Source organism: Lemur catta, chromosome 1 (genome assembly GCF_020740605.2).
Source record: "Lemur catta isolate mLemCat1 chromosome 1, mLemCat1.pri, whole genome shotgun sequence".
NCBI lineage: Eukaryota > Metazoa > Chordata > Mammalia > Primates > Lemuridae > Lemur > Lemur catta.
In genome coordinates, this window is record NC_059128.1 from 277912808 (window position 1) to 277926083 (window position 13276).

Sequence of the window (13276 nt, forward strand, 5' to 3'; positions counted from 1 at the left end):
AAATTAGGATTCAGATTGATAATTTTCAGGGCAGGACTCATGTGGTGGCTCATGCCTGTAATCCCAGCAATTTGGGTGGCTAAGGCAGGAGGATCGCTTGAGAACAGGAGTTCCAGATCAGCCTGGGCAACATAGTGAGAACCCCATCCGTACAAAAAAATTAAAAAAATTAGCCGGGTGTGGTGGTGTGCACCTGTAGTCTCAGCTACTGGGGAGGCTGAGGCAGCAGGACTACTTTCAGTGCAATTCACAGGCTACCAGGTCAGTTACCTAGAGTTCACCTGCCTTGGCCCCACAGCACTTCGCGCCAGGCTTCAACCTCGGGACCCCGGAGTCCTGAGGTCCACAGGGCAGTAGCGAGGGGTACGCGCCCCCTGCTCCTCACGCATGCGCCCTAGCTCCGCAGGGCCCCGAGCTCCTACCCCTGCTCCCAGCGTACCCCGCGGAAACCAGATCCGCAATTCACTTTCCCCTCATTCCCAATTCGGCTTTGCCTGGAGGCGGAAGTGAGTGGGAGGGGCCTGTGGCACGCACCGCCCCGGAAGTGGGCGTGCCCACGGGGCCCCACAATTGCTTCGCCACCTCCCAGTCGGGTTGCAGCCGAGGCCGGTCCTGGCTTTGTAGCTTGCTCAAGATGGCGGCGCAGTCACCCAGCGGGATCCGCCTCAGCGCGGTGAGCAGCCGCGAGGGGTGGAGCGGGCCGTGTCCCAGGAGGGCGGGCAGGCGGGCAAGTGAGGGGGGGCTGGCAGTGGGCGGTGGCGACTCGTGGGCCCGGCACGGCGGCGGGGACCGCAGCGGGGCCCGGGGAGGGGGCCGCCATCTCGCTCCTGTCGGCGGAACGGCTCGGCGGCGGGCAGGGCCAGGGTAGCGCGGGCCGGGCCGCGTTCCGTTGCTTCCGCGTTGGGTTTCTGTTTTGCTCCGGTGGCTTCAGGGCGGGCCGGGGCTGCGGCCCCTCCTCCTATCTCCTTCCTCGCTGCCGGGCGGCTGTAGTCCGAGGGCGAGGCCTCAGCGTTCAGCCCTCCGGCCCCCGGTGCCGCGGGACGGCTGACCCTTGGCTGCCTGCGGGCCAGGAGAGGGAGGGAGCGAGGGTTTCGGGGCCAGGAGTGCCGGCGGCCTTGATCTGCTAGCTGCAGGACTGGTCTCCGGGCTGCCCGTGGCGCGAGCCTGGCCGGGATGAGTCTGTCTGTTTTAGTTTATGCGGCTCGCCTCGCAGGGGAAGCCGTCAGGCTCAAATCACTAGATCACCAAGCTCTGCTCTTCCCCTTCCTTGCGTCTGTTTCAGTGCGTTTCAAGTTCTTGGAAACCCTTCAGGCATATCACGTATCTTAAATCGTAGGGAGCGGTCGCATAATATGACAGAATTTCAATTCCTAAAAATGTGGGCGTGTCTTCCTCACCTGATTATCCTAAAAAAGTTTTATTCTTTGTGAGAGCAGTTGGTATTGTTATGCAACAGTAGTCCTCTCTTGAGGTTGCTGACTCTTGGCAAAGAATGGCTAGCGCAGTGTCTTTAATTTTGTTATTCGAATGGTAACGACTGCTTGTGATCACACCTCTAAGGGTACAGACTATACTTAATTGGTGCATTACTCTCTGACTACACTCATTCCTTTATTTAGCCAGATTCTTATTAATACTAACACCTGGTGTTGTCCGACTTTAACATTTTTACAGTCTGATCTGTGTGAATTGATACTTGGTTTTGTTTGCATTTCCTTGACTATTTGTGAAGTTGAGTGTTTTTTACATGTATTAATCTTTTTTGGTTTTTAGGGGTTTTTTTGTTGCCTATTCATATCCTTTGCCCATTTTCTATTTTCTTTTGAGAGAATCTTTATTTGTTTTTAAGTGTTCTTTAGGTATTCTGGATAAAGGTCCTTGGTTATGTAACTGGTTTATTGAATGAGATAGTCTTTAGTAGTTTGAAAATAGAGAGCAACTTTATTCTTTTTTAACATTGGCTTTAAACACTTATTCTTTGCAACACCTGTGTGAATCAGGGCTGATGCTTTCCAGTTAGCTTCAGGAAATGTAAAAAATGTGGCCTCATCTAATTTAAAATCTCTATTCCATTTAAAGCCCTGTCCCTTCCCCTCAACCTACCCCCTCCCCCCCACCTTTCCTGTCTGCCTGGGGCAAGTTCACACCAGTAGTGGAGAAAAGCGAGTTGCTTTCTTAACTGTTTCTGCCACTTGATTCTCTTCTCCCTTCCCCAACCCTATCCCTTATTATAGTCTTTGGCTCCTCTAGATTGAGGGGAGAAAGGGAGCAGAGATAAGAGTCAAAACAGTCTTAGGGACTAGTGTTGTTAGCTGGCTCTCTGGGAGTAGCAGCTGTCCATGTGCTTGGGCTTTCTTTTGTGGGTAATATGGGCTGTTGGGAACCCCACTGACAGAAATCTCCCATCTGCAGCCTCTTTGCTTTTGCTTTAGGACAGGAGTGGACAAACTACAGCTCATGGGCCAAATCCAGCCTGGCACCTGTTTTTGTATGTCCTGCAAGCTAAGAGTGATTTATGCATTTGTAAATGAAAAAAAAAATCAGAGAAGAATGTTTCCTAACAAAATTATGTAAACTACAAATTTTAGTTTCCATAACATTTTATTGGAATATAGCCATCTGAATTCATTTGCGTATAGCTCTCAAATACTTGCATTAGGAGAGGGTCTAAAAATTAATGAGCTTATGTATTTGTTGAAAGTCATAAAACTTAAGGTACAGAGAGTGTATGCAATTAAAAAAAATCATTTAGGAGATCGGGAGATACCAGGATGGAATGCAGAGTGACAAAAACTTTTTACTCCTATATTTCTAATGAAGTAAGATTCTTATATCATTTTTTTGTTGAGAGAGATGTATATATACATTAGAAATCTTGCTGTGGATTTAGCTAAACATACACACTTTTCACGACCTCCTATCCTTCCAATGTTTATATCACTTTTTTTGGTTGAATTACTATACAGTTTGTTATTACTCTTAACCTTTATTCACAAATGAGCCAACCAGTGTACTATGATTGCATTTTCTTTTGTATAAACTTTTATTTTCCCTAAAGTTAATAATTGATGTATTTTTTGTTTGCTTAGTTTTTCTCTGTACTATTTACTAGTTCATCCAAACGTCTAGAGAACTGTGAAATCTTTTCCAGATGTATTCAGACACACCCAATATTTTGTGAGTTGGGAATCTGTTGGGAGTCATTGTTGGCTCAGCTGTGATTTGGGACTTCCTTTTAACATTTTCTGGTAATTTCCTTCCCCTTTTTGTGTGTCTCAATTCCACATATTTCTCTTTCTGGATATATTCCCTTGGCACACATTATAGCTTAGTGACGGACAGCATGGGCTCTGAAGCCCACCTCGGTTCCAATTCTAACTGATAACTGGATGTGTGACCTTGGCCAAGTCATTTAACCTCTTTGTATGAGAGTTTCCAATCTGAATGGTGAGAATAATAATCTCACCTACCTCAAAGGGTTGTTCTAAAAATTAGATCAGCAAACACATACAAAAGTCCTGTGCATTCTGTAGGTGCTCGATAATATTTGCTGTTTTTGTTACTGTTAGTGGTGGAGCATATATCTACCCTTCCAGAAACAGGTGTAGCCTCCTGGAAAAGGGGTACTTGGGAAGAAAAATTTACGTCATTTCTTGAAAATATGTTCATGCTACCCCTGCTTTCTTGCTTTATAATTTGGCTGGGTTTGAATTCTAGATTAGAAATTATTTCTCTCAGAATTTTAGTAGAGTCTATGCATTGTATCGGGCACCTCGCCTGGAAACTCAAGTCTTTTTAAGATCTGGAAAATGTTTTTATTTATATGACAAGCTTCTTCCCTCTATTTTTTCTATTCTCTTTTGTTTTCCTGTTTTCCTTGTTGTTTTTTTTCCCCACTTGTAGGCGATTTCCTCCACTTTATCTCCTACCTTTCTTTTTGCTCTATTGCCTAGGCTAAAGTGTAGTGGCATCATCAAACCTCACTGTAACCTCAAATTCCTGGGCTCAAACAACCCTTCCTCCTGAGCCTCCTGAGTAGCTGGGATTACAGGTCCACACCACCACACCCAACTAATTTTTCTATTTTTTGTAAAGATGGGGATCTCACTCTGTTGTTCAGGCTGGTCTTGAACTCCTGGCCATAAGCTATGCTCCTACCTCAGCTTCCCAAAGTGCTGGGGTTACAGGCATGAGACATTGCACCCGGTCACTTTATTCCTACTTTTTACCATATTTTTAGCTTATAAACACTGTCTTATGTTTTTAATGTCTTTTTGAAATCTCTTGGGACAAAATGTTCTTATTGCTAGATATGTTAACCACAGTAATTTCGAAGTTTTCTTTTGTTCACTGCATTGTCTCTATGTTCTTTATATTTCCTTTCCTGTGTGTTATTTTTGGTTTCTAATTTTAGACATTCCCAAACGTCTGGAGATGGTTAGCCTTCTGCTCCCATTTTCTAGTAAGACGCTAAAAGCTGCCTGGGAGATTTTCATACATGAATACAGCTACTTGACCTTTGGTGGGCTTCACTGTTAGGTGATCAGTTAGGAAGGAGCTATTTTGGGAGGCACCCTATGTCCATATCTATAGGTAGACGCTAAAGAATGGGAAGTGTTTAGCAATAAGATAAATATGTTTTTAAAAACTGAAAAATTTTAAAGAGTAATTTTTTAAAAATGAGAATAACAAAAGTAAGGTGCTATCCAGAAAGGCTAGGTAGAATTGTAAAAGAACCAAACAGAACTTTTTAGAAATCACAGTTTTCCAGGGAGGAATTCTCTATCTAGTCTCCTGCCATGGCATAATCCTGGCTGCTTGCTCTTGGAACTTGGCATGAGAAGGGAGAGAGGAGTGTCACATTGTTCAGTTTGCTGACCTGCTGTTTGTTCGGTTATTTGTTTATTACTTTGGTAAAATACACATAACATAAAATTTATCATCCTAACCGTTTTTAAATTTCAGTATAGTAGTGTTAAGTACATTCACATTGTTGGGCAACCAATCTCCAGAACGTTTTTCCTGTTGCAAAACTAAAATTCTGTATACCCATTAAACGGTAACTCCCCTGTCCTCCCTTCCCCAGCCCCTGACAAACGCTATTCTACTTTCTGTCTAGGAATTTCACTACGGTAGTCTCCTTTTATCTGCAGTTTTGCTTTCCTGAGTTTCTCTTACTGAGGTCAACCATGGTCCGGAAATACTAAATGGAAAATAAAAGAAATAAACAATTTGTAAGTTTTAAATTGAGTGCTGTTCTTGGTAGCCCCAGGAATCTGAATCATTTCTTTGTCTAGTGTATCTGTAACAGAAGGAATGGCCTAGGGGGGGAAATATTTTCTGTCTCTTAAAAATTTCCCCCACTCTTTTTGGAAACTGCGGACTGTATCCCTGTCTCAGGGGCAGGTGGTCCAGAGGGGCAGGGGAATGTCTTTTGTTCTTTGTGTTACGGAAGATAGTTCAGCTGAGCTGTCGGCTGGTGGAGGTCTGGAGGACTGGGCAGGCTTCCCACATTGGGTGGAGGGCGCAGGCTTTGTCTTCATTAGAGATGGGACCATTAGAATCCTTAACTACAGGGCCATACCAGCCTGAGCTGAATGTTGTTTGATCTCAGAAGCTAAGCAGGGTTGGGGCCTGGTTAGTGCTTGGATGGGAGAATCGTTAACTACTATAGCCTAGAACTGAGGGCCCTCCCTTTAAAAGCTCCGTGTTTTTGGTTATGTTCAGGAAATTTGGATTTTGAGACGAGAGTCTGTCATTTTCCCTTCTTTGCCGGCAAAGTAATAAACTTCTCTTTTCTTTTCAACCACTTGTCCTTGTTCTTCTGATGTGGCCTCATGGACAAGTGCTGAGCTTTCAGTAACATGTCCAAGCTGTACATACATGATACCTGCCTCTTCGTCACTTAGTAGCCATGGAGTTGTCAAATTCATTGTTGTAGAGGCTAAGAGGATCGCTTGGCCCTCTGAAGGTTCACTGAAAAATCAACTCATGAAAGATAGACTAATTGGAAAAAAGTCATACAAATATTTTTAACGTTTATATATGGGAGGCTTTAGAATGAAGACCCAACTCCCCAGTGGGGTACAGAAGCTTATATGCCATCTTGAGGTTACAGAAAGATTGGAGGCTTGGATCTTGGCAAAACAGGCAATGGGAGGGGGGACAAGAGGAATTCTGTTGAGGGGCAATAAATGAATTACTGGGGAGAATTTAGTGAGCTTAAAGAACATGCAGTGGTCTGGGGCAAAGTATGGTGGGCCTGCAGACCAGACAGTGGTTCATGACCAAGTTTGTTAACGTTTGTTGATAGACTTTGGTCTTCTGTGATATGGGTTCAGTTCATGAAAACTCAGGGAAGGGACTAGAGGTAATTGTTTTCTACTTTGTTGGGTCTGGACTTTAGGCAGATAAGAAGGACTTTCAGAGAATCTTACGTTTTGGAAGAGATAGGGGATGGTGGTGTCAGAGAGACTTTGAGGCTCCTTCAGTTCAGCATGTCAAATGCCATATTTTGGTGTATCAGTTTGTGAGCCCCAGTATTGTCAACGTATCATTCTATTTTATTATTAAGTTATGGTTGCTAATCTCTTACTGTGCCTCACTTATCAATTGAACTTTGTCATAAGTACATATGTATAGGAAAAAACGTAGCATATATAGGGTTCAATACCGTCTGCAGTTTCAGGCATCCGCTGGGGGTCTTGGAATGTATCTCCTGAGGATATAGGGGGACTTCTGTGCTGGTATCAGTGGACCTGTGCAGTATTTGACATTTTGTGACTGGCTTATTTCACTTAATGTCTTCAAGGTTCATCCATGTTGTAGCATGTATCATAATTTCCTTGTTTAAGACTAATAATTCAACTGTATGTGTCAAAAAGCAAAATTGGCCAACACGGTGGCTCATGCCTGCAATCTCAGCACCTTGGGAGGTCAAGGTGTGGGAGGATCACTTGAGGACAGGAATTTGAGACCAGCCTAGGCAATGTAGTGAGACCCTGAGACCCCGTCTCCACAAAAAATGAAAAAATTAGCCAGGCATGGTGGCGTGTGCTTTAGTCCCAGCTACTTGGGAGACTAAGCCAGGAGGACTACTTGAGCTCGGGAATTCAAAGTTACAATAAGATATGATCGGGCCGCTGCACTCCAGCCTCAGTGACAGAGAGAGACCTTGTCTCTAAGGGGAAAAAAAGACAAAATTACAGCAATTTAAAGATCTTTATTGGCTTTATTTGTGACTGTAGAATCAGGCAACATTTCTTCCATAAAATGTAATAAGTATTCCAATGAGCTGAGCACAGGAGCTTGGTTTTATAGACAGAAAGGGACTGGAGAAAGCAGAAACAAAGAACAAAAAGAGGATCGGTTATTTCAAAATTAAGAACAATAGAAAAATAGCTGGTTAACTTCTGTTACTTCTTATTGTAAAGTAATAAAACAGAGGGAACTATAAAACAGGGGACTTCAATATCATGAAGAGTAAAACTGACCTATTTGGAAAGTTGGCTGTTACCTTTCTCTTCCGGTTTCTCTAAAGATCAGAAAGATGATAACTTAGTTTTAGTTTGGTGACGAATTTTTGCAGGGATGATTCCATTTTGATTTTTAGTCTGGTCTTTTGGGGCCTAGTGCAGGGGCTTAGTCCAAAACAATGGTTTCCTATAATTTTTATTTAATGTGTGTATATACCTGTGATACAATAAGAAAGATATGTTTGTCCGGTTCTTAGCACTATAGTTCCTGAAATCCTTGAAATTCAGGGTGAGGGGAGTATCTTTTCTTATTCATAGTAGCCCCTTTCAACCCTACCAGACTTTATGCTGATGAGGTGATTCTTGATGGGGCTCCTTATATAGCTTCATGTTGGGGGCTGGTTGCCAGAGTTACCAACCAAGTGATCAGATGGTTGGAACTTTCAGTCTTAGCTCCTCCTGCCACCTTCAGGGAGAGGACGGGGCTCGTGATTGAGTTCAGTCACCTATGACCAATGATTTAATACACCATGCCTATATAATGGAAGCTCCATAAAAACCCTAAGTGATGGAGCTGAAAGAGCTTTGAGATTAGTGAACACAGGTGCTAAGAGGGTGGTGCATCCATAGAAGGCATGGAAGCTCCAGGCCCCTCACCTTGCCTTGTGTACCTCTTCATCTGGCTGTTCATCTTTGTAATATCTTTTACAGTGAACCAGTAAATGCAAGTAAATATTTCCTTGAGTTTTGTGAGTGTTATAGCAAATTATCAAACATGAGGAAGGGATCACACGAACTCTCAATTTATAATTGGTCTGTCAGAAGTACCAGAGGTCTAGACTTGCAGTTGGCATTTGAAGCGGGGCAGTCTTATGGAACTTAGCCCTTAACTTGTGAGATCTGCACTAACTCTGGATAGTTAGTGCTAGGATTGAATTGAATCATTCGACACCCAGTTGGTGTCCAGAGAGTTGGAGAATTGGTTGTCAGTGTGTGTGTGTGTGGGGGGGAGCCACACATGTCAGAAATGTTTTTAAAGGGATAGAATATAATTTTTTTCCCCAAAATACCACATTTTGTTTATCCATTAATCCATTGGTGGACATTTGGATTCCTTCCACCCTTTAGTTATTGTGAATAATGCTGCTGTGAACATGGATATACAGATATCTTTTTGAGACCCTGTTTTCAGTTCTTTCCAGTATATACCCAGAAGTGGAACTGCTGGATAGTATAGTGATTCTATTTTTAACTTTTTGAGGAACTACCGTACTGTTTTCTAAAGCTTCTGCTCCATTTTACATTGCTTCTAACAGAGTATAAGAGTTCCAGTCTCTCCACATTCTGAACATCACTTGTTGTTTTCTGGGGGTTTTTGATAGTAGCCATCCTAAATGAGCTGGTATCTCATTGTGGTTTTGATTTGTATTTCCCGTATGGTTAGTGATGAACATCTTTTCTGGTGCTTAGTGGCCATTTGTATGTTTTCTTGGAGAAATATCTATTCAAGTTCTTTGCCCATTTTTTAATCCAGTTGTTTCTTGGTTGTTGAATTGTTTGAGTTCTTTATATATTCTGGATATTGACCCTTTATCAGACATTTGGTTTATAAATATTTTCTCCCATTCTGTAGGTTACCATTTCACTCTGTTGATTGCTCTTTGATGCATAGTTTTAAATTTTGATATAGTTGGATTTATCTATATTCTCTTTTATTATATCTAAGAAGTCATTCCCAAATCCAGTGTTATGGAGTTTTTCTTTTCCTCTGTGCTTTCTTCTAAGAGTTTTATAGTTTTAGCTTTTATGTTTAGGTCTTTGATCCATTTTGAGTTAATTTTTGTATGTGGTATAAGATAAGGGTCCAATTTTATTCTTTTGCACGTGAGTATTCAGTTTTTCCAGCATCATTTGTTGGAAAGACTGTCTTTTTGTCAGATTGTGGTCTGAAATGTTGGCTCTGGGTTCTCTCTTGGCGGAAGAATGACCAGACACACTGAAAGCAAGGTGAGCACAAAAATGAGGTTTATTGAGGAAAGAAAGGAATATAGAGCAAGAGCAAGATAGAGGCTTACAGAGTGAGAGCAAGATACATTTGCCACAGATGACTAACGGACCGTTGTCTTGACAAAAAAGCCTTGATTATGGTCTGGGTTTTGTCTTGCAGTGTCTGGATTGGACCCTCCTGGTGACTCAGATGTCACTATGGAACCACTTTGGACAGTTGGAAGTTATATGAGCTGAGTCTTACTATGTTTGTGGATCTCCCGTGAGCCTCTCTGAAAGTTGGTTGTTCTAGGATACTTTCCAGACTGTATTGTACTATGCTGCTTGGCCGGTGGGCTAGAGTGTCCTCTGCATTCTTTTGCAGTTGGCATACTAAATTCTGACTGGCAGATTCGTGGGGTGTTCCCTTCTCCCCCAGGTATGACTAGCCTTATCCCAGGAGGGGCCAGAGGTCCCTAGTTGTCTACCTAGCAGTTTCTCCCATTGAATGATCTTGGCTCACTTGTGGGAAATCATTTGACCATGTACACAAGTGTTTATTTGTGGGCTCTCTGCTTGCTTTTAACCTGCCTGTTTTCACTTGTCCCTGGAGTTCATAGCCTGCCATCATCAATTTCTGAAAGGAATAGTCTTCTAGTCTTCTGTTGGGTTGATTGCCCAGGGCAATCTGGGGGAGCCTTAACTGCTTCTTTAAAAACTTGCAGCCTATCTTATTTTCATGCATTCTGTTACGTTTAAGTTCAAGGGCACAGAACTCTTAATTCCCAAAAGCCTTCCTGGGGTTCTGCCTGTGTTCTTGTTGGGCTACCCATCTCCTGCAGGCTATGGATTTAACTCTTTCCAGGGTATTAAATCAGTTATCACTATCTGTGCTTTCCAGTTTCCATATGACTTACTACTTTGTTTACTGTTACCCATCACTTCTGTAATACCTTTTTGTTCTTTGGGGTTTATGCCTTTTCCCCCCTTCATCTTAGAGCAGTTTTGGGAGGGAGCAGAGGTACACGCTCTCCTATGTGTTCCATGTTTTAAAAGTTTTATATTTAAACAATTTTTAAAATTTTGTGACTTTGCCTATTGATTTTTTAAAAAATCTGTGTGGACATCATAGCATCTCACTTGTGTGTGTGTTTTGGTAAATTACTTTTAAATGTCTATTTCAAGTATGTCTATTTTGTAAGGTGATTATTTGTTTTACCCCATGTTCTGGAAGAGTATTCCATAATACTAGTATCTTATCCTGTGGTCCTCAAACCCCCCAGATGCTGGGTCCAAGACTCTGTGCCCCCATCCGTGGAAAAATTGTCTTCCATGAAACTTGGGGCGGGCACACAGCAGGAGGTGAGCTTCAGGCAAGCAGGTGAAGCTATCTGTATTCACAGCCGCCTGCATTTAGCTCCCCTCCCCATGGCTCACCAGTCCCTGGGAAAATTGTCTTCCATGAAACTGGGCCCTGGTGCCAAAAACATTGGGGACCCCTGATCTTATCTGTTATCTGTTAGCATTTTCTCCTAGTGGATTGTTTCCTTAAATGTCTTGTTATTTTGGATTGTGTACTCAGATTATTTCCCAAGTAATTACCTGGGGGAATCCTCTGCTGTCTGGTTGAAGCTATGTCTTTATAGTGGTTTTGTAAGTCGTATAATTGAAACCCTTAACCCAAATGAAGATATGCCTCTTTTTACAGAGCTTAATGTTATGCATTTTTGTTTTGGATCTGAATCCAGACCAAAACATATAAACTTCACTTTAGGCAGATCCCTCCTACTCTTAAGTCTACTCTTATTGGGGGTGGGCAATTACTTTCATCCAAGTAAGTGCATGCTTTTCTTCTGCCAAACCTCCTATCTCCAAGTCACCATTAAAGCCAGAACTTTTTTATGGCTGGTTAAATAACCCTATTCTAATCTCTAGTGCATCCCTATTTTCAAATTTTATTTTGGTTTTTAGTTTTTCTTTACCTGAGGCCCTTGAGAATTTTCCTTATTTTGTATAAGCTCAGTCTGCCTTTAAAGACATAACTTTTTAAAAGATAACAAACACTTGTAATGCTTATTATGTTCCAGGCATTCTTCTAAGCACTTAAAAATATTAAGTCATGTAATTCTCTTACCCAGGTAAGCTGATGATGTTATCTCGATTTTTACATATGACAAAACTTGGGACACAGAGTTAAGCTTCTTGCCCAAGATCACATACCATCTAAGTCAATATGTTCCATAGCCTGTCTGGTTCACATGTGTATGTATGTATTACACTACCGTGGCTGTTCAAGAATATTTTTCTTTCTAGCTAAGGACACGTTCTAAGGATGAGTATTAAGAATAGCTTAAAATAATTGCTTGTGTTTAAATACCTGAAAAGCCATTCTTCAGCATTCATTGTTTTCTACTAATGCCCTCTTTGCTTTGCTCTTATTGGTGGGATCAGTGTATCATTAAATGAAAATTGACATTTGTACCAATACACCCTACCTCACATCTAACTTCAGAGCATCCCAATATGGACCAAATATTCCATTTCTAACTCAAAACTTCATCCCTAACAGAAATGCATAAAATGGAGCAAAGGTGGAAGCTCTAAGGGTTTATGGTAGTTGACTAGTCATTTTCTCTTTGTTTGGTAGGCAGAGGTTTTATACCCTACGGCTTTTTGCCTCATAGTAAGATGTAGAATGCTGGAGGAGCATACCATTCTTTTATAAATGGTAGAATTTATAAAAATTTGTTACTAGTCTGTGGGACTAGGGGAGGTGGTGGAACAGGAAGATCTTCCTGATGGCTAGTTTCAAAGGTTTCTTGTACAAGATGAAAATCTGGAAATTGATTTTCATTAAGGACTGTTTGTGATATATGGTTTAGAAAGTCTGAATTACCTATACTCCATATTTCATGGATGTATGCCATATTATGTGATGCACACTATAGAAAGTCCGAATTGTATATACACCAGTTGGAAGACAGTTTTCACAGTGTACTTCAACCTAATGGTAAATGAAGGCTTGGGGATTATCTAAAAGCAAGTGTGGACGGAAGAAAAGCAGACCTTTCTGACACCTTGTGGCAGTAGCTGAGCACTACAAATGCAGTTAGCTTGACTTAGAATCTAATCTTGTTTTTAGGGCTCTTCACACTAAACAATTAATGAAGTGCCCCGCTTTCTTTTTTGTTTCCTTTGAATACGAGAGAATTTGTTCAAAATGAACACCAAAAAAATGCATGCAAATTCTCTTCACATTGAAATTTTTAAGCCTCAGCCTTTTAAAACCATTTCTATATCTTTATATAACATTTGATGTCTGTATCACTCAGGAATTTGGAGAGTTCCTTATAACATGAGGTTGATTGGCATACTCTTCCATACTGTATTTACTGTGAGTAAAATCAGACATAAAAGCCTTGGAAATTAAGGTGGTTTGTTGCATTGTGGTAAAAGGAAAAACGTTGGACAAGTTAAACTTAATAAAGTTTAACTGAGCCAAGAGTGATTCAAGAATTGTACAGCCCTTGGAACTGGAAGAGGTTTTCAGAACTCCGGTCTGCAACGTGGTCAGGCAGTATTTATGGACAAAACCAAATGAGGTACAAAGACAGTTTGGTTATAACCAGGCATTTTGCCTTATTTGAATCAGTTGACAGCCTGCAATTGACTGAGACTCAGCTATTTGTTACTGGAGTGTGCTTATGCTTGTACACTACTCCTCAATTAAGTTTTCAGTTAGTTTTTGTACTAAGTTAGTTTGTAGTTCCTTATGTAAGTACGGGATTATGGAGGCATCCCCAGGCCAAATTTAG

At 41.7% G+C, this 13276-nt stretch overlaps 1 protein-coding gene across 5 annotated transcripts in view; it reads left to right on the forward strand.

Moving 5' to 3' along the window:
• The first annotated feature begins 441 nt into the window (after positions 1-441).
• The window catches only part of MORC3 (MORC family CW-type zinc finger 3), a 48147-nt gene continuing 35312 nt past the window's right edge, over positions 442-13276 (forward strand). For 2 of the 5 annotated variants that reach the window (XM_045540640.1, XM_045540641.1), the window contains exon 1: positions 442-673. In XM_045540640.1, the coding sequence (XP_045396596.1) occupies positions 635-673 (39 nt within the window). In that variant the 5' untranslated portion in view covers positions 442-634. Of the gene's footprint in view, positions 674-3181; positions 3249-11487; positions 13064-13276 lie in introns of those variants that run through there. The other 3 variants (XM_045540644.1, XM_045540643.1, XM_045540642.1) reach the window with 3 other exon arrangements.